Source organism: Labrus mixtus, chromosome 2 (genome assembly GCF_963584025.1).
Source record: "Labrus mixtus chromosome 2, fLabMix1.1, whole genome shotgun sequence".
Classification (NCBI taxonomy): Eukaryota; Metazoa; Chordata; class Actinopteri; order Labriformes; family Labridae; genus Labrus; species Labrus mixtus.
Window position 1 is genome coordinate 7,649,078 of NC_083613.1, and position 24,201 is coordinate 7,673,278.

General features: G+C 39.7%; 3 protein-coding genes across 4 annotated transcripts in view; 1 reads left to right on the forward strand and 2 right to left on the reverse strand.

Annotated features, from left to right (window-relative positions):
• Positions 1 to 576: 576 nt before the first annotated feature.
• Positions 577 to 24,201, reverse strand: part of LOC132983098 (CREB3 regulatory factor-like) — a 60,959-nt gene continuing 37,334 nt past the window's right edge. For both annotated transcript variants that reach the window (XM_061049352.1, XM_061049348.1), the window contains one exon: positions 577 to 1,364. The gene's annotated coding sequence lies outside the window, so the exon portion shown is untranslated. The remainder of the gene's footprint in view (positions 1,365 to 24,201) is intronic.
• Positions 2,059 to 9,557, reverse strand: LOC132983115 (mitoferrin-2-like). The gene is made up of 4 exons (XM_061049361.1): positions 9,220 to 9,557; positions 5,239 to 5,467; positions 4,616 to 4,672; positions 2,059 to 4,076 (listed from the first exon to the last, which is right to left on the reverse strand). The coding sequence occupies exons 1-4, from the start codon at positions 9,529 to 9,531 to the stop codon at positions 3,484 to 3,486; spliced, it is 1,191 nt and encodes a 396-aa protein (XP_060905344.1). The 5' UTR covers positions 9,532 to 9,557; the 3' UTR covers positions 2,059 to 3,483.
• On the forward strand, positions 12,277 to 24,038 carry LOC132983081 (ectonucleoside triphosphate diphosphohydrolase 7-like). The gene is made up of 14 exons (XM_061049326.1): positions 12,277 to 12,472; positions 13,405 to 13,506; positions 13,987 to 14,166; positions 15,363 to 15,568; positions 16,664 to 16,814; positions 17,001 to 17,104; positions 17,221 to 17,280; positions 17,419 to 17,567; positions 17,855 to 18,021; positions 18,697 to 18,898; positions 19,318 to 19,437; positions 19,533 to 19,618; positions 20,395 to 20,556; positions 21,340 to 24,038. Exons 2-14 carry the CDS (start codon positions 13,499 to 13,501, stop codon positions 21,554 to 21,556), a joined length of 1,812 nt encoding a protein of 603 aa, XP_060905309.1. The 5' UTR covers positions 12,277 to 12,472; positions 13,405 to 13,498; the 3' UTR covers positions 21,557 to 24,038.

Genomic DNA, 24,201 nt, shown 5'->3' on the forward strand with positions numbered 1-24,201 from the left:
AAAGAGAAATGTTTCCATGTGTGTGGTAGGACTGCACAGTGTGTCCAATGATGTTTTATACATTGTTTAAATTTTTTCTTACATGTCATGTAAACAATGCTTTCCTCTACTGTGAAATGAGTGTCCAGATAACTAAGCTTTATGATGACGAGCATAAAAAAATGTTTCTTTTCATTTGGTATTTTCTCAGATGTGAGCCGATACAAAATTGAGACTTCTTGTAATTGTGAGCATCACCATCATTCTTTTTAATACTAGCATTGTCATTTCTGTGCTCTCATAAACTCTGTACTCTGCAGAGGAGTAGTCTTCTAGTTACCAGAGGATTTCACCACAAAGACTTTGTGTCTTTAGAGGCAGAATAAACATATATACGAAGGCTTCGCAAGGCAGATACGATTTTCAGATTTCACCCAAAGGATTCACAATTTCAAAATTAAATCATCCTCAATGAGTTGGACTTCAGTCAGTTTGAATAAAACTTTGTGGAAATAAAGAGTCAATCTGTACATCAGTATCGGGTGAGATGTCGTCTCATGCAGTCAAGAGAGAAGAAAAATAAAACAAGTAGACAAGTTGAATTTCTCTGAGCGCTTCGAGAGCCAGCACCAAGAGAAGACCCTGCTTCTGCGAGGTAGCTGCCTTAGCGAAATTTATTTACAATTCACAAAATACAGGTCTCACTCTCAGTGTTCAAGAATTTCACATTAGTGTCGTCATCTGACAAACCACCACTCCCTCTAAAGTTTCTCTCTCTCTATTGCTCTCAGTCTTTGGTTTCCCAATCAGAAAACTTGGCTTCACATGAGGAACACTCCTAGATTCATTTTTTTATATACCATCTCATTATTTCCTCACACACACGCTGTCTGTCTGAATATAATATTATTCTTGTTTTCCTTTGCCGTCACCTTCCTCATGAGGATTTATGTACTTCTATAAAATGCTGAATTTAAAACTCAGCCTTACAAGAACTTCTGAAGTTTTGTATATCTTAAGGTTACAGGTTCGCTCAAAATTCAGCTGGTTATACAGTTTGGGCTTCTCTATATTTTTCCATATTTATAGATATAGTTTTCATATACATTTCTTATGTACACTCTTCTATGGCTTGCAAACACAATATAACTTCTCTATGTGAGGCTCTCACATGTGCGTTGAATGTATGGCGGCTTACTGAAGGCATGTGTAGAAGTGATTCTGTTCTCTGTACTTGATGATTTTTGTCCAAACAAAGAAAAATCAGTTTGAATTTTAAGTGCTAGGATGCTGTGCGGTTTTAAAACAGAAAATAAAACTAAATAAGACGTTGTGTAGAGATTACTGTTTCATTGCATCTGTGATAAAAGATTCTGCTTCTGAAACTGAACTTATACACATGAAAGAAAGCAAGGTCCTTGCATTAAAACATGTTTCTTTACGAAATATATATGTCCAGTTTAAAGGAGGATTTGCTTCTTGTCTTGCAGCGCAGACAGTTTCAGATGCAGTCTCTTTTGTGGCATATTGTTTTTAATGTGTACCTTTTATCAGAACAAAAATCTATTTTACGATCTAAGCAATCAAATCAGTAAAGATAAGAAACTCTGACGGCTCTGACCAGAAATCTGTAGCATCATTCAGATATGTCTTAGTTCTGAAAAATCCTCATCACACTCATTCATACTGTCCTGGGAACAAATCTTACTGTTGTCTGGGGCCAATCATGACAAAAGTCAGATAATTGAAACAAACTATATTATGATGTCATTTCCCTTTGAAGGACAGCACAAAGAAGATGGCTGAGTTACACCAGAGACACTGTCTACCTCCACCTGTGCATGACACATACTTTACTACAGTCAGCCATGCTGCTGCTGCCTCACCCGTCTACACAGACTTACAAACATTGGAAACAGGAATTTGAGATGATTGGTTAAATCAATGTATTGCCCTGTCATTAATATAAAGGTTTTTTGGGGGGGGGTTTTTATGAAATAAATTAAGGTTAATATTTTTTCATGTCTTTTGTGACTCACTGTACACTGACAAATACGAATGGAATATTGTAGTGAAAGATGAAATGCAGCTGGTATGATTTTTATTCAACCATAAACAATACATCATTCACTTCAATTTCCAGATAAGTTTCATTTCATCTAGTTTTCCTTAGAACTAAAAACAGCCAGAAAGTGTATCTCTAAATTTTGTGCGGCAGAGCCCCACAGCTGCTCGTACCTGTATGAAGTGTTCGTTGTAAAGGAAGATGAGGGGTTCCATGACGTGCTTGCACTATTATGGTGGGCAGTGTTTCCTGGCGACATGCTGTGTTAACATCAGTTCTGGTCAGAGTCGCTGCTGAGCTCTATGAAGCTGAATTTCCACTCATCCAGTCACTGGATGACACACAAACACACACACGTACGTACACGTACACACACACACACACACACACACACACACACACACTCATACAGCTGTTCCACTCAAGGCTTGAAAACTTAAATGTAGTCAATCCAAAATGAATTAATGTAAAGGATATTAATAAATCACAGGCCGTCTTGCCCACATCAGCGGAATTTGGGTAAATTCATGTAACTAATTCCATTTAGAATAAACTCCCTTCAACATTTTTTTCAGTCTCCTCTGAGTAAAAAGTTACTGTTAACCAGCTCAAGTAGTCAAATGGATATGATATATTAGTTTCTAGAACCTCAAGTTAATTTGCTTGTGAAGCTGTGCGCCCCCCTGTGGTCAGGAGGTATACTTGTAGTAATACTTTTCAGAAGTGCAACATGTGCAGTGAAGGGGTGGGGAGGGTTAAATCACTTTACAGAGCAGTTCTTGAGCACTTGAATATGAGGACATTTTTGTTCTTGTTCAAACACACTGGATAGTTACATTGAGGTCAAAGTGCTGACTTTGAGCTTTATGGATTTTGTAGCGTTTTCCCATCAGAGCGACTGCTAGCTGTTTATGTCCTTCAGTGCAAAAATAAATAAAAGGTTTTAACTCTAAGAAACTGCTTGGTAGGTGACTGGGGGATGCAGAGTATTTTTTTTTTGTTCAAATTGCCAAATTCAAATTTACAGAGTTCATAGTCCATAAATAAAATGCTTTTTGAAAGCTAATAAAAGAAGCTTGTCAAGTTGAACACTAAAATGAAATATAGATAAAGCGTGAGGATGTAATGGGGTGAGTTTGGGAAAGCAGGACTTCCTGTTGTTGATTTCAAGGCCTGTTCTATAGCGAAGATTGAACTCCACATCTTGTACTTAAGTCAATAAGACAAGCGTCCTCATAACAGTCATCTTGTCTTCACCTGTTATGAACTAGATCACAGCTAGCTTGGCCGATCTAAGTAAACAATAAGCTTTGACTTTTAGCTCAGAGAATCTAAAATCATCGAGCTTTTCAACCTTTTAGACGTTCAGAAATCAAAACTGATAACAGCTACCTCTACGGAGCGTTGACCTTTCTGTTGCTTTTACCAAAACAGAATTTTTATTTGTCTCCATCGCGGTCTCCACGCAGCCTTCTCTCGTGCTGTCGCTTGGTGATGATGTATTTAAAAAACTCGTAGACAGACCAGCTGATGGCGGTGGAGGGCATCTGGTAGATGATACGGGCCTGGACGCCCTTGAAGAACGCCGGCGTGCCACCCATCCTGTACACAGTCCGAAAAGCCTCGCCCAGCCCAGAGATGTGGCGGCTTCCAGGTGCTGAGGCGGTGGCTGCTCCCACTGCTCCAGCTGCCGATGCTGCGTCAGCCTGGACCACGTGTATGGCCTGAGCCTCCTGTGTGTTAAGAAGGGTCTTGCAGACATCTAGCGGAGTGGTGGCGGCGGCGGCCACAGCTCCGGCCAGGGCGCCTGACACCACGTGGGAGGAAGGGTTGTACTGTCTGTGGGGATTGAGAAGCTCCTGGAGGTACTCGTAGGTCATGAAGTGAAGCGCCTGGAAGGGCACGTTCATGGTCAGCTGGGTGGTGTAGCTTCGGTAGAAAGCTGCTGAGCCTTCCTGCCTCATCAAGGATCCCATGCAGTCGAGGACACCACGGTACGGGGAGTTGAACATCTGCATTCGCTGTTTCACAACTGTAGGGGGGGGGGGTGAGAAAAACTGAAATAAGACAAGCATCCTGGGAAACCTAGAAATGAGCACCAGGCCACTTGTATAACAGCTTCACTCCCTCATTGTGTTGAGTCACTCACAGCTTAAAACAAATGATGGCATAAAAAGCTGAAATGTGGGCCGGGGACTTTTGGTCAGTTAACCACTAGTACCAACGGAGCTCATGGAGAGAATTCCCTCCTCATGTTTCCCTCTATTTCAATCATCCGTCACAGCTTCCATCACAATGAATATAATTATTTATCGAAAATGAACTTCCATTCATGAATACACATGACATGTTTCTCACTCAAAGACAGAGTGGTTTGTTGCAGTTTTCATCTGGTCATCATCAGTAACAGTGCTGAGTCTTTAGCTCCATCTAGTGTCCTGATGGTGGAATTACACCATCAGAGAGGCTTTTCTACTATGGCCTTTAATTAGAGCTTATATACTAAACAGCAGGGCTTCACTTTGCTGAAAGTGAAGGACAAGAGTGCGTGAGAGTCAGGTGAGGGTTTACCTTCAGCTGGGTTCATTACTGCATCGTGCAGCACTGTAGCCATGCAGCCCGCCACTCCTGCAGAACAGAGGAAACATTCAAGAGGAAGTTAACGGCCTGACCACGAGAAGATCAAGCTACGGTTTCAAAGACATCCTTGATTGTTACCAAACTGACATTAATGTAAAGCATGTGCCCTTTAGGAGGCAGGAGTAGCAAAAACACTTCCATCCCGTACTTTAATCACTGACTTTGAAAAAAATCAAACCATCTTTAAATATTTGTGCCTTAGCTACCTGATGTTGTCGTTTCCTTTTTCAAAGTAAGGAGGTTGACTTTAGGGATGCAACATCAGTGGATTTGTTGATTCATTGAGTCATGGATTATTCAGTCACTCACTGTGGCGCCGAGCCATTTACATCACACTCAGACAGGTGAGTGGAGTATTTCTTGTCAGTTATTTGATGTAGCAAAGCCTATAAATATTTAGTTCATAATTTTGTTTAAATTAATATTTATCATTTTAAAAGCAACAACCTGTTGATAATCGAAAAAATAATCGATCATTAAAATAATTAGTTGCAGCCCTACTCGATCTCAGCATCTTGAATGGAAATAACGTTTTCTGTCGGTAGACATCTTACCATTAGCGAAGTGGCTATTGGCTCCAGGGTGAATGGCATCACTGAGTGAAAACTTGATCTTCTCATAGGAGGCAAAGTAAAGAGCGTGGGCAGGTCCTGCCCCCACCGCCAGAACATTCACACCTCTGATTGGCCGCAACAAACCCTCAGTCCGCACAATCTGCCGCAGGGCGTCCATCACGTTCCTGTAGCGTGCTCCGTGCTCGGGGTGCAGGCTCTGCATTCGAGTCTGGGTTAAGTGGGAAACAAAGGGAAGGACACATTGATAGATATTAGTAGTTATTTTTTTATTTTTCAGTAATTTACAGAAACAGGGAATTCTTTTAGTATTAGGTAAATAGGTATCCTATTGAACTGCAAAGATTTTTCCCAGCATTGTAAAAACATGCAGTTAAACATCAAAGGTCATGATGTAAACGTTCAGAATACACTCAAAAGAAATCAAATGATCACATTGGTTGAAGTGGGGAAGTCGATTGTTTTACAGAGAAAAATATTTCTTAAAATTGAAGTAGAATTTCTAAAGTAAACACCAATGTGTGTTCATTCAAAATTCAAATTTAGCCACAGGATATTATCATTTTTAAACATAAAATGGACTGTTGCACACATCAATAAAACGAGTTGCCTTTTCAAATCAATCTCTTGGAACTTCACACTACAGAAGTTTCTGTCCTGACTCAAATTCAACATCTACTAACAGACGTGGCCCAACGTAGGCCCATGTATGTTTTCTTCTACGAAAAACGTCTTTTACAGAACACACAATGCAAAATCACATCAATTATGTCATCACTTCCTTTGTACAGCAGGGCGAACTGAGCCTCAACAACTTACAATGCTCAACAACAAGAACTTTCTGCAGCAGCATTGATACAATATATCATTCTTCATAATTTAAGGTATTTACTCTGAAGAGTCTTTTAGGTACATTTAGAAAATACATTTTCAATCCAGCTTACAAATTCACTGTATCCGTTGCCTTATCTGTAATTAATGATTGTTTTCCTCTTTGAAATCTACAACGCCTCAAACTGTCTAAAAACAATCAGGCTCTAATGAATGGAATAAAACAGCAAGACTTGGATGGCCAAACTCAAACTGAAATTGAATTCAAGCTGCCAACCTCAAACCACGAATAACATGCTCAGAAAAGCTGAACTATTTACACTGTGGCTTTTTAGTGCATGACTCATAACTACGCAGAAACAAGAGTATCAAAAAAATTCCAAAGCTCCAGACCAAGATGGCGAAATCCTTAAACTTTATATATTAAGCAATAACTGAATTTCCTGCCTGAACCCTCCCTCATGCGGAAATTCTTGCTACCAGGAAATGGTCACTCAAATTGAAGGTGTCTAGTAACCCACGGTGGGTTCAAGTCTGACAGGCATATTTGTGTAAGTTTATGGGAAAGAGATGGGGCTATTTTAAAGCAGCATTAATCAGTGCTTCACCCTTAAACATATCAACAGTTATCTGTGGTAGCTGCAGCTAAGGACTTTTTAACATGTAAAATGTTATTTGGTAAACAACTTGTGTGCAAAGTAAGGAGGTCAAAATTTAACACTTTGTATTTGAATGATAGTTGGCATCAAAAAATGACCAAAGCTCGAGAAAAAATAATACCTGTGCGACAGGTGCGTAAAAACAGAATGAATTCAAAAATTGCAGATGAACTCGTGCACATGTTTTGTCTTTGTGAGGTAAACCAAAAATGGTCAGACATTAAAAGAATAGAGAGACTATCTGCTGTTTGACTCAGCTATGAAAACAGCTATTGTGAACAAGGGGCTGATAAGCACTGAAACTTTCTGCCAAAATATGCAATGAACTGGAAGAGCTAATCATCAAGGAATTTGTTCAGAACAAAAGCTTTGTTTTATTTGAATCTGGTCGGGGAAGCCACAGAGCGCTGTTGGTTCTTTATCTTCTCATACGAACCGGATCAAGAGAGCCAGTGTCCCAGAATGACCAGTTGTGTACTTCAGAGGCTAATTTGCATTTGGCAGTGAGTCTGTCAAACCGCTTTAAACTGGTTGATCGTTTACAAAAGTTAAATGTAATTCTTATTCAGTGAAGTGAATAACCAATCCTATGACTTTTGGTAAATAATCATGGTGTGGATATTTTGTTATGGAGCTCATAGCTGCATCATTTGGAAACGTACTGTGCTCAGATTCATAAGTTTAAATGAGTCAGGAGTTAGTAAGAAGCTGTATCAGCTCATACTCAGCATCAGTAAACATTTCCTGGTTTAGTAAAGAGAACCTGAGATGCAGTTTCAGACTTAAAGCTCACATTGTTAAACCTGCTTTTCTGCTAATCTCCATCGTGTGATGCTTACAACAATCAGTGCTCACAACAATAATGCTGTTCAACAGGAAGTAATGAACAGACTTAAAGGAAATAAGCAAAACCTTCCCGCTGACTTTTTCCAGGATGTTCTCATCTGCATTACTGTTTGTTTTTTACTACTACCTGTGTGTACATCTGAACTTTCTGTTCATTTCTGTTGTAAAAGCAATGTGTGTGGAGGACTGGAATCTGTTGGTACCAGTGATGATGAATCAGTCCAATCAGTCCTTTAAGAAGAACATAGGATTATTAACATGTTCTCTAAGTGGCACTGCCATGTGTCTTTTCGATCTCTGCGTCACTCATAGAACTTCATAAAGGGGTTGGACCAACATTTTTAACGCAATGGATGTACAGAGTAGCTAACATCGTCTTTTAACTATTACCGGTCATTTAAATGTATAACTTTGAACATTGAGAGCACATTTAATTGAAGTCAAATTCCTTGTATGTGTGAGCATATCTCATTGTCATATTTAACATGACAATGAGTTGACCTTACTGGGTTAAAAGACAAAATAGGCGATAAGTAAGGTTGATGATTAAATATGTGTTACGTTGGCCAAATCGTAAAGTTAGCCAGTTGCATAATCCTTTACAGTACATGTAGTACATGCATGAAGAAAGACTGTCGACCGTTGGTTTATTGACTGATAACCCATTTGTGTTAATCATCCACTACTTTTCAAGGGATTTCTTCACAATGAACTATTGCTATGACCTCCTCTGACTGCTATCACTCCAGTCCAAATAACTACAACTATGGCTTATAACCAAAACATAACCATATAACTAGAGTACAAGGCTGATACTCAATGACAGGGACATCAACTTCAATAAGTTATTGTAAAAATCAACAAAAAGATTAGTCCAATGCACCCAATATTGTGTGATTTCTTATTTTCCATGAACAAAAGTTGAAGGCAAAGTACTGCACACTGTCGAAACTGCACCAATACGACATTTTGCCCATGTTGTTTCCTTGGTTAAAGATATGTGCGGGGTATAAAAGTGTAGGTATCAAATTATATGTTATATATATAGATTATCTTTTAAAAACACGTAGTTTAAAAAAAAATAATAATAATAATAATTAAAAAATAATAATAATAATAATAATGAACATTTTAACAATCTTAGCGATGGCAACTACGCAATTTACAGTGTATTGGTACCCAAAATAATCGTAAAGTTAATAAAGTTGAGGAGAAAGTCATGTCAGTTTCATGGATATCTTGATTATTGAATCATCCTAACAATGCTAATGTGTAGCCAGCAAGCTAAGCAGAGGAGACACAGCTGTCAAACCAAACAGTTTATCAAAACAAACACTACCTGCATGAAAACTACACTCAGACTAAGCGTCTACACCTTCTCGTGGATTACATCGTGAAGTTTTGATGTGTAATTTACTGTTCTAACAATGTTTGATTAGTTAACTGACCTCTGTTAGCAAGGTTACCCTGTTAGCTGACATTAGCTTGTCGCCAGACATAAATCGAGCTCAGGCTTGTATTCGGGCCTACCTACAATCACTTATGTTTGATGCGACCAGTGTGTGCGTTTACTATGAAACATACAGGACGCAGACAAAACAAGCAGTGTGTTGTGAGCCTTTGATACCTTGACACAGTCGATGGGGTACATAAGGCAGTGCTCCATGATTCCAGCCACGGACCCCGCCAGCATGTGTGTGCTGGTCGCGACTTCCTGAGGAAGCCCTTCATAGTCTACGTCTGTCTCTGCAAAGGGCGATGTCTCTGTGGATACTCGATGCAACACCAGGTTATAGTCCTGTTCTCCTGCCTTTCTCGATGAAAGAGACCCCACAAACCCCCCTGTTACGTTGGCGTCCAGGAGCCTGCCGCCCAACCATCGCAACTCTGCCCCGGCTGCAGTGCCTGGGACCCGGCTGTCGACGCCCGGTGCTTCCATGGACGTTCGCCGGGACACGAATCCGTCCGCTTCAATTCAAGACAAAACGAGTTACGTCCGCCGAGTCTGTTGAAACCCGGCTGCTGATGTGTTTCCCACAGCCAGCCAGAGGAAGTCTTGGCGGGCTGCAGTCTTGGCGGGCTGCAGTCTAAGCGCAGAAGGCAGCTGTGGAGACTCCCGGGAACTGGAATGAAGGCATGTGTGGGACGCTAATGAGATTTTGAGTGAGTCAGACTAAACCTGTAATTTGATTCGACAGTCTTGCTGTCAATCACAGTCAGTTCCTATGATAGGTCAAATCGATCACTAAATGGGGCGGGGTTTAACACCAGTAGGCGTTGACGATTTCGTAACATCGGGGTGTCACATTTACAGTCTATGGGTGTCACATGTAATGTCGGGAAGTGCTATAAACAGGCCCTCCCAATGAATTCGTGCTATATAAAGAATATTTAGGCCTAAATATGTTTTAATATCAGGTCAAATATATGACTTATCTCTTATCTGTTTTACTACATTTTTAAGAGCTACTCACCCAGTTTATTCTAAGACTTACTGGGAGTTTAAATTAGACAAATAAGCCTTTTATTACATAATGGGACACTCATAATTATCTAGTCTAGTGTGAACAATTTTGGTATTTGCTAAAACTCCCTTAAGATAAGAGAAAAACTGTTTATTTAGCACAGAAATGTACTTGTAACATTGCTGTAATCTAATAAAAGTAGGCCTACTACAATAATAATAAATGCAACAAGGTTTAAAATAATTCATTTTTTTTCAATTATTAGTCTATTCTAATTTGTCAATTATGTTAAGTAGTATTTTACTCCTGTCTTTTAAATATACTTCAGTGATTTGCAATAAAGCGTTGTACTCTCGCAAAAAAGAACAATTGAGATTGTGTCGTACATGTACATCTGCGAATAGAAAAAAAATCCCAAAATAAAAAATGTATTCAATATAAGCTACATTTTTTGCAATTTTTGCATTTAAAAAAAAATAATTCTGTACATTAAAGGATGGATATAAATAAAAACATAGTCAAAAAAATTGAGACCCATCTCTCCCACAGGAAATCATACAAAAGGTCAGAGGGGGGGGGTCAAAATGAAGAAATTACCAAATAAGAAGTAAACAAAGGAAGGTGAGGCTGCAGACAAAAAAATAAAATACATCATGTTCTCCCAAAGTCCTCTCAAAGCTAACACACACACTTACCAGATCATTTTGAATTATAATTAGAAAAACAGTGAAACATTATGGTGCATATTTACCACGCTACATAAACACAAAGAAAAGATAAGTGACCAGTTTCTAAATCTTCCTCACACAGAATAAAAAGTGAATGTGATCAAAGTAAAATCTTTGTCTTTAAAGTTTAGCAGAGGGCTATATAATCAAATAGACTGCTTCAAAATAAAGGAAAACTAAACAATCACAGAATAACACCAAGTCAGTTAAACTTCAGGGATATCGATCTGTCCATTTGGGAAGCACATTTGATTGTGAAGTGATTGTGAATCAATTTCACCTGCTTTTGTGAAAATGAAAGTGACAACAGCTGCAATGAAGAGGCAACAGCAAGACTGTTTGTTTGTTTGTTTAGGACTGCCTATTATCGTTTGACTGTGTGTCTGACTCCTTTGAGCCTCACACACCTACCTGTATCTGGTCAGTCCATCATTCTGCGAGGACTTTGTGGGACACTCAAGTTCCTGTTGGCATCCTGTGGGTTGTCAAGTGGGCGCCCTCCTTCCTTAGTGTTTTGCTGATAGGCCCACGACACCTCCAGAGGGTTTAGCCGTGAATCCCCTCAGGAGAGGCCTTTGACCGCCTGCCGGTTAGGCAGTTTCTGGATGACAAAGGCATTGATGCCATTGACTGGCCCTCTCATTCCCCCAACCAAAAGTCAATTGAGCACCTATAGGACGTTATATATCAGTCCATCAGACACTGAAAAGTACCTCCACAGACCGTCCAGGAGATCACAATATTTCAGAAATCACAAAAACAATTTCCAGAGCTAACATGAAGGAACAATAGTAATGTTTTTTTTCACAACTTTTTTTTTTACACAACTGAAGTTCCTAACGGATAAATAAAGATATTTGAATGGAATTTGATAGTAATTGTATTTGTAACTTAACTTTAACTTTTTTATTTATTTTATATGTATTGGGATTCCAGCTCATATAGAGATTGAAGGGAATGAGCTGATAGATAGATTTGCAAATCAAGAAGCAACAAAGTCAGAAGTAAATATGACAGTAAAGATCAAATCAAAGGCATAGTCAAAAAATAAATAGCCAAGAAAAAATGGCAAGAGGATTGGAATAAGGAATATAAAGGAATGCATTGTTACAATATCCAAAGGAAAGTGGGAGTAACAAGAGGACCAAGCTGAAACAAACAGGAAGGAGACATTACAATAATGTTTTTTGTAGATATGTACCTGAAAAGTACATTAAAGATAATTGGTTAACCGGTATGTGTAGCCTAAGTAATGTGATGTACAGGAGACAGCTATCATGTAATCATTCATTGTCAAATCAAGTTGGAGGTAAAAGTGTACAGTTGAACTCAGGCCATGTTGGGTGGATAGCTTTATTTATAATTTCAGGAAAAAACAGATTCAAATAATCATAGGAAAGAAAAGCTTCCGGTCCACACTCCAGTCCAGAAGGTGGCGGTAATGCACCTACAAGCTGTTTGCCAACCGCCAATAAATCACAGAAGAAGAAGAAGAAGAAGACGACGACGAAGAAGAAGAAGAAGAAGAAGAAGAAGAAGACGACTCCTCTTCGGCTCATCTCCTTCTTCAAAACAGTCTTCGTGGAGTAAAGTGAGAAAAGAAAACGTATTTATTATCGTGTATGTTGAAGGGACGACTTTTTCAACGACTGACTGTCCAGTCATGGCGGAAGAAAAGCATATTTAGGTAAGTGTATCGCAGAGAGTGACAGCATATGGATGAACTCTGAGCCGGGTTATAACGAAACAGATGCTAACATTAGTAGCCACCTCTGAAGCCGAAGTGGAAAATGATTTTATTTATTTATGTGGGCTGTTTGTTCAGTCTATTTGGCCAGTTTTTCTGATATAAACGCAATAGTTTCATCTTATATAACCGGCACATAAACCATGTACTCCTCCTTCAATGTCTTGTATTCAAAGGGCTGAGGGTTATAAATAATATAAGATTTCAGACATATAGGACACATTGTGAAGTCACACCTAACAGACAGGCTTTGATATACTGTTATCACTAGTGCAGGTAGATAACTAGCTGTTGTACATGATGTACCTACTAGTGAAGTACATCATGCAATCAGCAAGGAAGTTACAGCCAAGTGCTGGATTGAGTTTTAATATAAAACAAACTGTGCTTTTCATATTAACATACTTGTTTCATGCTTTGTATAATCCAATGTTTTGATGTCAAGTCAAAGTTTGTTAATGTGGCCTAGCAGATTTACAACAACTTAATTTGATCTAAGTGCTGTATAGGCTTCAAACTTGTCAAAGAACTGTCGGTATGACATTTTTTATGTAGAATTTTCTCAAGAAAACTATGTAAATGTAAATGTAAAAATGTAAATGTGTCTTGAGGAAAGGGTGCCACATATAAGAACAGGACAGCGTAATGGTGAGATGAACCACATCAATACACAGTCAGTTGTGATTGCAAAAAAATTAAATGTGCCCCCCCCCCCCCCAGCCGGCTGTCACAACATAGCCCGTTTAAAAAGAATGATCTCCTCCTAAAATCTAAGTTTCTGTTGAACTTTTGACCTGTTTTAACTGTGGAGGAATCTTCAAAGCCTGTTTAGCACCGTCAAACAGAATTAACGTTTGCCCTTCATTTTTAAGAGGACAATTCCCAACCCTGGAGAGGATCCTTATCAGACCACTGGCACCATGAGGTGACGACTGTGACGTCGTGTACTGTTTCTGACGCGGACACATGGCAAGGTAACAAACTGAGACGTGTTGTCATGACACTAGCATTCTGAACTTGGGCACGATACTAGTTAACGATCACACGATATTGAGACCTGTTTTGAAAAACACAGCGACGGAAAAATCAAAGCTCTAGACAGAAAATGTTGTGTCATTTATAGTTTCCAATGATCAAGTATAGCAAGCAAACACCCGCACACGGTCTTAATTACACAAATACACTGGCAGTGTACTGATATTTTTACCATTTATTTGAGCTTTACTTTCTAAATACTATCTTTCATTAGAATAATGGAGATTGTATCATTTAGAAAAATGTGTCATCCAAAAATATCAACATTTTGAATATCCTTAGATAAGAGAGAATTTTTCATAAGCCCTGAGGTTTGGAGCTTTGTGTTACGCATCATGGTTTGTGCATATAACACTTTATTACCTGATTAAATTGATTCACACACAATGGTGATAAAGGATTGTGTTTGTCCTCCACAGGATCAGTTTCTCCTGCCTGCCGGCCTCCTGGTACTGCAGCGTGTCCCTGCTGTCTCTGAGCTGTGTCTCCAGGCAGAGACTGCTGCTGCTGCTGCTCTTCATCACATCCGCCCTCCTCCTGGCTTCATACCAGAGGCAGCTGTGGGGCCCGCAGCGACGGCCAGGGTCCCGTGTAAATAAGTGAGTGACAGATTTGACAATTTATTGTCTGACGCTATTTTTATCGATCTTAATTCAATCTGAGTCAGTCTTTTTCGAAACTGAAAGAGTGACTTTTTCTGTAGGATTTTTACAGCTTTGAATCAATCTTTATTTTCACCACATGAATGGATGTTTTTGTGCATGCACATCAGCTTTCGTCAAACATATCGTAACCAATAGCAACAATCTTTCTCTTCACAAATATATTTATAAATTGTGATTAACATCTAAAAGTTTTAAAGATTAAAAAAAACACTAAACTTAACACAGCCAAGGGGAGGTAGAGAAGTGGGACTGTCTAGAAAGAAAACCAATCTCCCCCCCCCCCCCTAATTTTATTTTACCATAAATTAACCTCAAACAGGCACACAGAAGTAGAATTTTTTTTTTTCCATGCTATTGCTATTGGCTGTTTGTGAAACCACATCCCCTCTTTTATGTGAAAATGAAAACATTTCTTGCTGAACTGGAAAGTTCTTGGTGAAAGTTCCCAGCCAGCTGATAATCTTATATTTGTTTTTGGAAACCAGGCGGCTCAAAGTGATGTGAACTCACTCTGTGAGACCGACTGCAGCTGCTGTCTTTAGTATCCAAGGACAGACAGAGATACACAAGTGACTCCTGTGAGTTAAGGGAACTCTACAGAGTGATGTTTGCAACTCCGTTACAACAGCGTCTGTTTTGTTTCCTGTTTCTAGGTTCTTACATTTAAACCAGTAAATAACTACATCACTCTTCAGCCTGCTGATAAAGGAATATCACCATGGATAAATAAAACACTCAAATTCACTGTTTTCAAAATATACTTGGATGTGTATATACCATGATCATTCTGTATTGATTTATACCAAACATATTTTCTAGTCATCTGGAAAGTGACTTTTTTTTTCTTTCTTTTCTTATTTCATTACTAATCATATTTCTTCTTTTCTGTCGTTATTGGTGCATGAAACCTCTGCGTTCACATATGTACATTGGATTTGTAAGTGATAATTTGAGCGACTGACTTTCTCTTTTGTTGTTGAGGTGGGGTTGGAGATCTGGATCTATGGATTGCTTTGGGGGGATGGAAGCAGGGGTTTTGAATTGTTGTGTTTTGCAGCAAAGTAAAGTATCTCTCGGGTTTTTATGTTGTTGTTTTGTCCGATAAATTTCCTGGGTTTGCTCTCCTGCAGGTACCTCTCCATTGCAGAGACCATGGAGGCCACTGACATCCTCAACCCGGCTCTGAATTATGGGATTGTGGTGGACTGCGGCAGCAGCGGTTCTCGGGTCTTCGTGTACTACTGGCCCCCCCACAACGGGAACCCTCACACCCTGCTGGACATCAGACAGATGAAGGACCGCGACCGCAAACCTGTCGTCAAGAAGATCAAACCTGGTGAGGAAGAGGAGCTGACTACATCATTAATGTCTTTGTATCGATTGTTTTTTATGAAACTCTCAAGTGCGTCCGTTCTCTCTGGTTAAAGATTGATTTCAAACATCCTGATGTTAATTTTGTCTGTGTGAGAAGTCAACACAGACAAACACACAACATAGACAGACAAGGTCGTGTCTTGTGTCTTTGCTGAGGATCCAAGTCCATATATATTCTGCAATTCATTTAGCAGACCAAAGGGACCTAAATCAGAGAGGAAGTGAAACACAAGCAAGGATCTAGAAAGGAGGAATCAACAACATGATGAAAGCATGATTGTGTTAAGCATCTTCTCTTATGCTTTTGTATGTTACTTCACAGTGTAGTCATGACGATCACTAGTTATTGTGGTTCATCTCTCAGGCTAAAAGAAAATTGAAGGACAGTGTGTTTCATATAGATAATAGAAAGCATTTCTAAAATAACAAGTTTTATACAAGACAAAGAAAGGGACTCTTATGCTGTTCTTGTATGGTACCCATTACTCACTTCATCTGCAGTATTGGGTGTTTGTGTTTAGCATGAGTTGTATTTCTGATTTATATTATTAATGAGTCACATCAGCAGACCAATCAGCCTGTGTGACTTTGATTTATCTCGGCCTCAGAGAACTGATTAGATTACAGATTCTGCATTTGTTCAGTGAGCAGTTTAACCCCCCGTCGTACTTTGAACCCTTTGACGTAATAAATCTACCCTCAGAGAAGAATCTGCTTTCATGTAGTGTTTTCAGAAATGATTGTGTGGACGACCCAATTGAAATGATCATCAGTCAGATTTTGTAATCATGAGCACTAGTTTCTGAAAAGAAGAAACTTTTTTGTTTTTCATTTGTACTTTTTTGAAATTTTGATCTAGAGCCCAACCCATCAGTTAGCTAGTGCTGGGTGTTTGCCAATATTTATTGTCATTGTTACATAAAGAGTCAGTGTAGCAGCAGTGACATCACTGTGATTATAAGTGATAACAAGATTTGAGTGGGTGTTAAACTTGCTCTCTTTTGTTTTGTTCTTGATTACAAACAAAATGGGTGTTTTTGGTGTGTCTCTCGATCAGGTATCTCCACTCTGGCAAAAACGCCAACTCAGGCCAGCGACTACCTCCATCCTCTGCTCAGCTTCGCTGCTGCTCACGTCCCGAGGACCAAACACAAAGAGACGCCGCTCTACATCCTCTGCACAGCTGGCATGAGGCTTCTCCCTGAGAGGTAACCACTACAGCATGTGAGGTGATGAGTTTGTGCCAGTACCTTTAGCGGGACTTTGAGTCATAAGAATGGAATACTTGGGAAGTTGTAAAGGTAGTATAAAATGTGCGATAGGCTTTATATTTGATTTTCTATGCAAAGGAGAGATGGTTTTCTAAGTTATATTTCTTCTTGCTTCGTTTGCAGCCAGCAGGCAGACATCCTGGAGGACTTGATCGCTGATGTCCCCCTGGAGTTTGACTTCTTGTTTTCACGTTCCCACGCTGAGGTCATCTCTGGGAAACAAGAAGGTGAGGGGGCATGAGGTTTTCCTGTGATGGCACGTTAATTTGACGTTACATTTCTAACTCCTGCTCGTTTCTTTGTGGCTATGATGACACGCTGCTCTCGCCTCTCCGCCCTGAAGGAGTGTACGCATGGATTGGCATTAACTTTGTGTTGGGCCGCTTTGATCACGCGGATGACGGTTAGTGTCAAAGTTTAATGTCAGACTCATTTCACGTGTTTGTTTAATGTAGTTTTGTATTTTCTTTACATGTGAAATAATCTTCATTGCCAGTTCAAAGTAACATCATCTGGACATGATTCCTTTTATGTTTTTCAGAGGACGCCACAGTTGAGGTGACAACTGGCTCTCAGAATCAGCAGCCAATCAGCAGGCGGCGTACGGTGGGCATCATGGATATGGGGGGAGCTTCACTGCAGATTGCTTATGAAGTGCCGAGTGCCATCACCTTCATTTCACCACAAGAGGTAAAGAAGTGCATCGTTGTCTGGAGGATTCATGTCGAAGAAAATTATTATTTTCATGCTGATTAAATCTGCCGAACTCTTTTCTTGATTGAACATGTGGTGTAAAAAAAAAGCCCATCCCTGTATATTCTGGTTATATTCTATTGATTAAGAAATATCTATAATATATAAATAATATAAAACTTACTAAGCTACATTTAAAAAAACAACAACCTGTGTACCTGTGGCTTAGGCCTCGTCTATACAGCCGGTCCCTTCTGCAGTAATGTGATGTCTCTGTGTTTCAGGAGGAGGCGGGGAAGAGTGTTCTCGCAGAGTTTAATCTGGGCTGTGATGTTGAACACACACAACACGTTTACAGAGTCTACGTCACCACGTTCCTCGGCTTCGGGGGAAACATGGCCAGGCAGCGCTACGAGGACCAGCTGGTCAACAACACACTGGCAAAGAACAGGTTTCTGCTCTTTTCTTTGAAATGCATTTATACAGTATGTTCAAGCTACTTATTTTATATTCTGATATTATTACAACTCTTGTCTTTTTCATCCATGTACTTGTTGAAAAGACATGAACGATGGACCTTCCCTCTATTCAAGAATAAAATTAAACACTAAGAGAAAACAAAGCTACACTCCCGTTCCGTAATAAAGTATCAGGACTTCAATGTAGGACACTATTCTAAGTAAGAGTCTGTCTCATGACATCTAATTAACTCACTGTTAGATATAAAGAGTTTTTTCTTAACGGGGGCAAAGAACCCAAATATGAGTCTGAGGAATATGTCAAAATCATTATTACAATACTTCTTAAATGGAAACCTTCCTTTATGACTGATGGCTTCATTTTTAGCATTTTGCCTTCAAAAACATCACACACTTTCTGTAAATCCAACCAGGTGGTACACAGATACAAAATCCAGTTTACAAGCTGGTCAGTGCCGGCTATCTTTTTGTTTATGGCAAAAATGAATATGGAGTAAAATCTCAAAGAAAGATGTTCAAACAGTATGAAGAAGATACATCTATTATTATTGAGTATTGTGTTATCTAAAATGAGGCCACATGTTGTCTGTAAGTGAAGACCTTCCGTTCCTGGTGCACCACCCAGATGTGACTTGATGTCTCTTCAGGTTTCTGACCGCGCAGACGGGCCTGAGTGAGGACAAACCATACCTGGACCCGTGTCTGCCAGCCGGTCTGTCAGACACGGTTGTGAGAGACAACCACACGCTGTACCTGAGGGGTCAAGGAGACTGGACTCACTGTCAGGAGGCTGTGCGACCTTTTCTAGGCCTCCACAACGGCACCATGTCACCACGGGGCATCTACCAAGTATGCACCTTCATGTAGATAACAAGAGTCCAGGAGAGATGCAGATTTAGAAGTTTGCTGTATGATGGAGCAGAGAAATGCACACCAGAACCCCAGATGTGATGATGTTTACATTGTTTAATCAATTAGAGAAGAAAACAATGATACCACTAGAGGTGGGATATTTTTAGGATACAATTTTTTATTTATAGTTGACCTGCATATGATTTTTTAAGGATGTAGGCAGATGTGAATTCCTTTTCTCTGACTGCAAAAAGTAGTGCAGTGATAGAGACTGTGATGAATAAAAACTGCAGACCACAAAGTTTGTCTTACGATGAAAAAAAAGGCCTAATATCACAGTAAATGTGATCATAACAATGTATTGTTATATGTATAGCTCAGACAAAAAAAACAACTGTTACTGCTTTTTCTTATAGGCCCCGATCAACTTCAGCAACAGTGAGTTCTACGGTTTCTCTGAGTTTTTTTACTGTACAGAGGACGTGCTGAGGCTCGGGGGACACTACGACAGTGAGAAGTACTCTCAAGCTGCTATGGTATTTTTTTTACTTTTCATAACTCTCAATTCATTACTTTGCTTAAAGAACAAAAGATTCTATGTTTTCATAAATATTCTCGTGTTTTTCAACAGGAGTACTGCTCGACCAAGTGGTCAACTCTAAAACAGCGTCTTGACAACAAGCTTTTCTCTCAGCAGGCGGACATGGGCAGACTAAAGTGAGTTTGTCCGTCTTCATCCTGATCCAGAGTCATGAACCAGACAAACATGTCACTACACGTCTGTCATGTGTTGTCGAGTTTGTATTTGTTGTTTCTTTGAATGCTTGTTGCTTCTCATACTGAACGTACAGTCCACAGCAGAGTGTTATCAAAGAGTGCACAGAGTAAAGTATACAAGTGAAAGCTTTCATCAACTTGATAAAGAGAAGACATTACTGTTGTTCCATCATAATATATTACAGATTCACACTATTGTTCCTATGCAGGACAATTGTGCACATGCTCCTTTAAGAGTTGAATAGTCTCTCTGTTGTCAGCTCTCATACACTTCTTGCTACATATTGTCCATTGTTGCGTAATGGTTACAGCATGTTGCAGTTTATTTTATTTTTTTAAATAAAGTTTGTCATCTTTTCTCAGTGGGAGCTGCCAAAATAGCAGAAGCCTGTTCTACTTCTGCTCTGTAGATGGCGCTCATAGGTCGGATTGGCTGCTGCTTTTCTTGCCTGAATGGGGTTCAGCTTAGACTGAAGTCCCAGGTCTTAGAGTTCACAATAGTCTCTGTCCCTTTGTACACTTTACAGAATCCAGATGTGTTCCCTGTCAGTGGATTCACTCGGTACAGCACATAAAGTATGCCTGATATCCCATACTATATGTGTTGTACCTCGTTCCTCTCCTTCAGGGATCAGAAGTTATAGTCAAAACATTTCATGAATAATGTAATCATTCCTCCTCCCCCCCCCCTCCCCCGCGCGCTCCTGCTCCCTCAGGTATCAGTGCTTCAAGTCAGCCTGGATGTACGAGGTGCTACACTCCGGATTCCGTTTCCCCACCGACTACACAAGTCTGAAAACAGCTCAGCTGGTTTATGACAAGGAGGTCCAGTGGACTCTGGGAGCCATCCTGTTCAAAACCCGCTTCCTGCCTCTCAGGTAGCTTTTCATTTCAACACACACACACACACATACGCACTTCATCTTTATTACTTTCTACATGATGACCTCAGAAAACATCGACAGTTCATACTGTCACTGTATCACGATGAGGCTCGGGAAATTTCAGAAAACATCAAACTGGTTTATGAGACAGAATAACTTTCAAACATATCTTCCATACATTTAGGATATTAAGACTATTCATATATTAGAAGTTAGAGACTGTATGTGATAACATCTATCAATAAAAAGTCACCCTGCTTATTTTAGATGATGCTAAATCAGTCAGAGGGAGTAAAGTGAAAAAGATCGTTGAACAGAATCAATAAAGCAGCGTAACAAACTATCGTTACATTTCTAGAATATAAAAAAAGCTCGTTTAGGATATGATTTAGCTATTTTAAAAACCTGGCTAAATTTTTTTTCATAATTTGCAACAAGAGATACAAAAACGTTTGGAATTGCTCTAGTAGATCGGTTTAGCTGGCAGCTATGAATAAGGCTGTAATGACTGCAACAACATCCCTGCTAAAAAACACACAGGTCAGACCAAGTTCACTAAAACAAAATGTCTTTTTCTGCATTCGTTTTGGCTTGAAGTTATGTCAAAAAAAGGGCTTAGGTTTCAAAATACCCAAATTTGAGCATCAAAGAAAAGACTGAAAGATGGTTTATTGACCAGGATGTACAGCATGCTGACACTATAATTATGTTAATCACTAAGGATTAGTATTTGTTGTATGAAACATGTGCCAGCGTGTCTGTTCATGTCATCTCTAGGGACCTTCAGCAGGAAACATTGCGGCAGAACCACCCCAGCTGGCTGCGATCCTCCTTCGTCTACAACCACCACCTGTTCTCGCTCTGCATCCTGGTGGTGGTGCTCGCCATCCTGCTCTACATCCTGCGCCTGCGGAGGATCCACCAGCGGGAGCAGCGTCAGGCCGAGGTCCTGGACCTCATCTGGGTGGAGGAGGGAGAGGCCCTCATCGCCTGAGAAACTCGTTTGGAATGTGTCGTTTACAATGGATGACCTGAAGGGTCTTTTTGACTTACCAATATGCAAAGGATGGACACATGCAAAGACCTAAGAATTTATAGCCTGAAAAAACATCCAGGTAAAAGAAACAAGAGCCTTTAAATCAAACTGCTCTGTTCACTCTTTAACCATGCAGCTTTAACATGAATCATTTTGATTTGCTGCTCTTTTCTCCTGGAGTCCTAAACTATGTGTCTGTTTGGGTCTTCAACTTAAAGTCCGTTTATCTGAACCCGGTGGGTTAAAAATGTCTTCACTGCTGAGCAAGGAGACGAAGGTGATGAAGCTCCCTGGATATTTAAAATAAGAATTTAGATCTCAAAACCATTAAACATCCATTCAGGAGAAAGCAATCCGAAGGCACAGAAGAGGCGATTTCACCTTGCTGAGGATTCATGTTGTTTTCCATCAAAAACAAAATCATAGAAGTCCATCACAGCTCCATCTTAACTGAAGCAGTGATGATGAAGCAGTCCTTCACAGTTACAGCTCACATAAAAGATCATGTTTATATTGTGTGGGACAGAGATGGTTGAGATGGAAAAAAGCTGTAATGTAAAATCATTTTGGATATTGAACATCTGACTGTTCAAGACCGGCCACCGTACAGATGTTCAACAACCTAACCTCTAATCCCGTCCCTCCTTAAAGCCACAAGAAGGAACAGGATCTAAATATATATATATATATATATATACACACACACAGTAAATGGCATTCCAATGTTTCTAGATCAGTTCCTTCCCCTCAACTCGAACTCTTGACCATCGACTATCTTCATCAGGTGACACGTCATTCCCAAATGCAAACAGAGTCTGAAGATGGAGACGCTTTCACCTCCTCATAAATCCTCATGTTCACAGCCCTAAAGATATTCAGCTCTGAGTGTGCTGTGATATCAAAGCTGACTATCATTATCATCATGCATCATCATGCATCATCATCATCATCATCATCACCACGAGTGCAGCAGCACTTTCTTCCATCAAAGACGGGCAGTGTTTCATCGAACTCATTTCCTTAAAAGCGATGCTGCAGACTGTTGATGTGAGCCACAGAGATCAGCATCACATTGTTCTTGGATTCTTTAAACACCACTGTTGTCCTGCCAAGACCCTCGTCTGTCCAGGGCAGATTACTATCAAAAGACCGGCCGAGCCAAGTGGTGTTTTAGCTGAAATGAGCAGAGATCTGCTCAGTGTTAGGAGGATGGCGCTGAAAGCAGACAAACCCCTAAAGGCCAGATCTAAGATGAGACCGTCTGACTCATGAACAGAAAAACAAAAAGGACTAAACTTTGATCAGTAAAAAACAAGAAAAACAAACATGTTTTTCCCCCCAATATGAACTACTTCTAAGAGGGGGGGGGGGCTTATCCTTAGGCAGCCATTTTCTTGATGTCACACACATAGAAGCTCAAACGTTTTATATTGAATTTCTTTTTAAGGGTTACAGATCATGAAAAGGAACAAATTGTTAAAAATGGTGCAGCTTTCGCAAATGATCAGCAGCTTAAAAGACAAATGATAGGAACACTCTTCAGTGAACTTTAAATTAAATTGTGTAGTCTAAATGACATATTTTAGGACACATAAGCTAGTTCCAGACAGAAGGTCATGTTTACAGCTATTACATTTTTATTCTGTGGCAAGAATGGAAGACTTAACTTCCTAACTATTAGTATTTGTGAGCTTATCTTAAAGCTAGCTAACGGTTATGTTATTCTTTTTCATGGACGTTTCACTATTCTCTGTCGTCTTTGTTGCTGATCATTTGATAAGTGGCTAAATGAAAGTATTTGTCAGGCTTCATTTGTTTCTTCTATTTACAAACCCCAAACACAGCCGTAGGGCATTTTACATCATCTCTCTCAGAGAACAAAAGACCACCATGAGAGTATGATGAACTTTGTTATCGTGCCATCATGCTGACTCAGCTCTGCAACAAATCATGACGATGCAAAAAGTGTGTCTGAGCAGCGGCAGGTGAAACTTCTTCCGGAGTTCAAATAACATTTGATCCCACAGTGGGAGGTTTTTTTAAATTAATGACACTTAATTGTTAAATGAGGTGTGGGGGCATGAATCATCAAAGTAATGATGATGACTCTGTTAGATTAAAAAAAAAAGCTGTATTTTAAAATCTGTACGGTGGTGATAACATGAGGAGGAAACAGATTTTTCTACAATATGAACAAACTGTGATTCCACTCGTTCGTCTTTCTTTCTCCGTCTGATTCCTCCTGATGTGGTTTCAGGATTTCTGCTGCTCCTCTGACAAAGGGACCAATCCCTGAGTGTGTCTTTCCAGAGCTGGGTGTTGTGCAATGTATAACTGTAATTCTACTCGAATTTGAAGGGACACTTGACTTCATGTTTTTAAGGTACCTTTGTTTTTAATGTAAATAGAAGCAATTCCAATCCAATAAAAGGATCCTTTTTGTAATGAAATCTGTTTGGAGACTTGTGTTGAATGAGCATGATTGTGGGTGAAATAAGCCCTCAACAATGTCTTACAGGCTCACACGTCATCCTAACTTAGAAGAGTGGTTTACCTGAGCTGAGGCACAGATTTTGAATAAGAAGAGGGCACATCGCTTCCAT

Excerpts from the sequence above, each read along its gene's own strand:
- LOC132983115 (XM_061049361.1), bottom strand. The coding sequence starts at position 9,531 with ATGGAAGCACCGGGCGTCGACAGCCGGGTCCCAGGCACTGCAGCCGGG. Across the intron at positions 5,468-9,219 it reads ACCCCATCGACTGTGTCAAG|ACTCGAATGCAGAGCCTGCA; the intron begins GTATCAAAGGCT and ends CACTTAACCCAG. Across the intron at positions 4,077-4,615 it reads AGTAATGAACCCAGCTGAAG|TTGTGAAACAGCGAATGCAG; the intron begins GTAAACCCTCAC and ends CCCCCCCTACAG.
- LOC132983081 (XM_061049326.1), top strand. Across the intron at positions 15,569-16,663 it reads CGTCAAGAAGATCAAACCTG|GTATCTCCACTCTGGCAAAA; the intron begins GTGAGGAAGAGG and ends TCTCTCGATCAG. Across the intron at positions 16,815-17,000 it reads ATGAGGCTTCTCCCTGAGAG|CCAGCAGGCAGACATCCTGG; the intron begins GTAACCACTACA and ends CTTCGTTTGCAG.